The sequence below is a fragment of the Dreissena polymorpha genome, chromosome 16 (genome assembly GCF_020536995.1).
Source record: "Dreissena polymorpha isolate Duluth1 chromosome 16, UMN_Dpol_1.0, whole genome shotgun sequence".
In the NCBI taxonomy this organism is placed as follows: domain Eukaryota; kingdom Metazoa; phylum Mollusca; class Bivalvia; order Myida; family Dreissenidae; genus Dreissena; species Dreissena polymorpha.
The window spans coordinates 17621377-17624790 of record NC_068370.1 but is presented as its reverse complement, the minus strand read 5'-3'; the positions used below and the strand labels follow the sequence as shown (position 1 = coordinate 17624790).

The following is a 3414-nucleotide window of genomic DNA, read 5'->3' as shown; positions in this document are numbered from 1 at the left end:
AAAAACATTCACTTTGTTTTCCAATTTTAACATTCTGTTAAACACTTGCTTAAGTTCATATTAATTTCGAATAAAGATAGACTACTAATCCATGAGATTTGCATTTTTCCCATGCACAGTATCCTCCCTTGAACTTCAAACTCGAGTCAGTATATTTATTTTTTAGTCGGAGGAGAAGAACACAAGCTTTGTTGAGCATTTAAACCAATATCATAAAGTCAACGAAGAAAAAGTTACCGATGAATTTATACACAAGCAGGCTGTGGATGCATTCTACGTGTTTGATCATACAAAGCTGTAAAAATAAGATATTAAAGCTTAAACGGACTTGTTCACGTTTTTTTTAAATCTCATTAAATATGTTGATTAACTTATCACTTATGTCGTGAATAGTCTTAAATACTATAATAGCAAGAAACAAAGTTGAATGCGCAGCATTTTCTATCCTGGGATTCGAACCAGGGAACCCTGGGAGCAAAAGCAAGCCCACCACCACTACCCACTCATCCTATATACTAATTAATGGCGAATAATAACACTTAGTAATACACGCATCTTCCAAATGATCGATAAAGAAAGTTATACATGCTTTTATATTTTACCGATTTCAAGTGTTGCTAATTCTTTAATGAGCCAATAATGTAACATTTTTTTAGTAAGTGGTGTCTTTTCGCTTGTTTAAGCATAATGAATACAGTCTTTCTTTCGTATATGCCATTTGTTTCTGAAAATTGTCATTTTGCAAACGGTGAACAATTTCCTTTAAAATATGATTCGATTTCATAAATATACATCAAGTACAACTCTAACTAAATATTAAGCAAAAGGGTATTTATTTATGGTCAGTGGCCAATTTTCAAAACAACAAAAACAATATAAAACACCACACAAGCACGAGAAAAAGTGGCATTCTATAATTTTGAGGTGTATGCAGTTGAAATATTACTAATAAATGATCCTTTTAACACATTGGGAAATACAGAATAATTGTCAATCATCAATATACTTTCAAATTATCATCTAGTGTACATGAACAGTTCAGTGCTAGAGATTAACGTACATACAAAGTTTCACAACATATACATTTACTGAAAAAGAGAAAATAAATTGTGGGTCACCACCTTAAAAGGTATGATGTAAGAACACATAAGCGGCATATCATGTTGAAACTAAATATTAACATGCATGCCGAAACTTGAGATTAAGCCAGATAAAAATGTCAGTATGCGATCGACCTGAAAATCGGCACGGTGACCTCTTTCGTCGGCTGGACGTTGTATGTTCAAGCATCCATTCAGCAAATATTTAAACAGGTGGTGTGACCTATTTAAAAATGCGGGACATAAAAAGGTGTACGTTGGCTTCATATTTTAAACGTGGGGAATAAATCTGGAAGGGGCTCTTTTCATTCGGTCTTCATCCCTTCTAAACCTCTACATCTTCGATTCCTATTCAGAAGCCTTTTAACATTTATTTAAAATATACATGTAGTTTCATAATCTCTGAATTTTCTATTAAGTTATCAATACCAGTGTCTATCATACACGTAAGAAGTAAGAAAACACTTGGATAATTAGATCTGTGCACTCCTGTTTAAAGTTTAAGTTTAAGATGATATCCGGTAGATAATATAGAAACAAAGCCTTTCTATGACCGAAAGTTATACTCATGTATTTGGAAATTAAGATAACTTAATATTTATTAATCAGTGCAGTGACGGTGCAATGAAGTGCGCTGTGCATCAGTATTATTTATAACATTCAAAAGTAATATAATATGTTATGTACTTTTGATTTTGATCTTCTTGTTTATGCAATAAATAACATCCTAATTCATCTTATGGCTAATATGATATCTCGCATACATTACTCATATCATAATTCAAATCGCATCGCAGTTATTTAAACTTCGATTCGCATCTAGCTACGCATCGTGATACTTACTCTACATTGATGATATGTTCATGCAGAGCGAAAGAAGTTTCCAATACGAATGCGCATTGCGTTGAAAACACTCTGGATTGATTTATCACATTTGCATTGAAACGTGTTAACGCAAAAACCAATGTAGCGCCTCTTCGGAACCATCGAATTATGTACACTGTGTAGCAATTAAAAGGGTTTATGGTTTGCTAAAATGAACGGTGTATTTTGTACCTGTTTCGTGCTTGCTTTAGCACTATATTTCGCGTACAGACAAGGCGACCCATGCATAACGTGTTACAGGGACACACAGACGAAGAATATGATTATATTATAGTCGGAGCAGGGTCAGCTGGTTCAGTGGTTGCGGCAAGGCTAGCCGAAGACTCCGATAACAAGGTATTGCTATTAGAAGCAGGCGGACATTATTCGGAAAGGCCTAGCTTTTTTCAGAGTCCCTTAATGTGGGCAATGGGTCTGAAAACTGAATACGATTGGGAGTACTACACAAAACCACAGGAAAAATCCAGTTTCGGTTTAAAGGGCCAGAGAAGCTATTGGCCAAGAGAGCGCGTTTTAGGCGGGACAAGTTGCATAAATGGCGTCCAATACACAAGGGGAATCTTATTTGATTTTGACGAATGGGAGGCGGCTGGGGTGTACAGGGTGGGGCTATAAGGAAGTGCTCCCCTATTTCCTGAAATCCGAAGACATACACATTGAAAGCTTGAAATCCTCTCCTTACCATAGCCAGGGAGGGCCTATTGCCGTATCGTACGGTCACGTGACCGAGCTAAATGAACACATTTTAAAGGCTGGACAACGACTTGGATATGACGTCACTGATTATAACGCAAAAGATCAGCATGGGTTCAGCACTGTGCCAAAATCTCTTCGAGATGGTGTAAGAAGCAGCTCTGGATTGGAATACATTGGTAAAAAACAAATGAGAAATTTGCACGTTTCACTTCAAAGTTTTGCAACAAAGATTCAAATCGACAAAAGTGATAAAACAGCAAAAGGCGTTTATTATATAAAGCACGGCAGCAAATTCTACGTTAAGCAAGACGTGAAATTATTATTTCAAGGTGGAACCATAAATACTCCCCAATTGCTATTATATCCGGTATAGGACCAAGTGATCACCTCAAAGAGAAGAACATTCCAGTTATAACTGATTTACCTGTTGGGCAGAATTTGCAAGACCATTTGTATATACCACTGTTGTCACATATAAACCAAAGTTTGAGCATAACGATCGATGACGTCGAAAGCTACTGGATGAAACTCCGTTTCTCGCTACAGGGAAAAGGTATATATTCTACTTTCTACGCTAGACACTTCAGCGTTTCTGCATTTAGTGAACCCCAACGTTGGAAAAAGGTATCCGGATATCCAAATGATCTTTGAAAGCAACACTGTACTCATCAAACGTGCTAAATTACGAAGATTACATCGCGCATGCGCTGCTGAATAGTGACGCAAACAGCAC

At 36.5% G+C, this 3414-nt stretch overlaps 1 protein-coding gene across 1 annotated transcript in view; it reads left to right on the top strand.

Annotated features, from left to right (window-relative positions):
* The window catches only part of LOC127861691 (uncharacterized), a 4450-nt gene extending 4149 nt beyond the window's left edge, over positions 1 to 301 (top strand). Inside the window, exon 4 of the mRNA XM_052400376.1 lies at positions 167 to 301. Coding sequence (XP_052256336.1) covers positions 167 to 301 — 135 coding nt within the window. The remainder of the gene's footprint in view (positions 1 to 166) is intronic.
* The last annotated feature ends 3113 nt before the right edge of the window (positions 302 to 3414 follow it).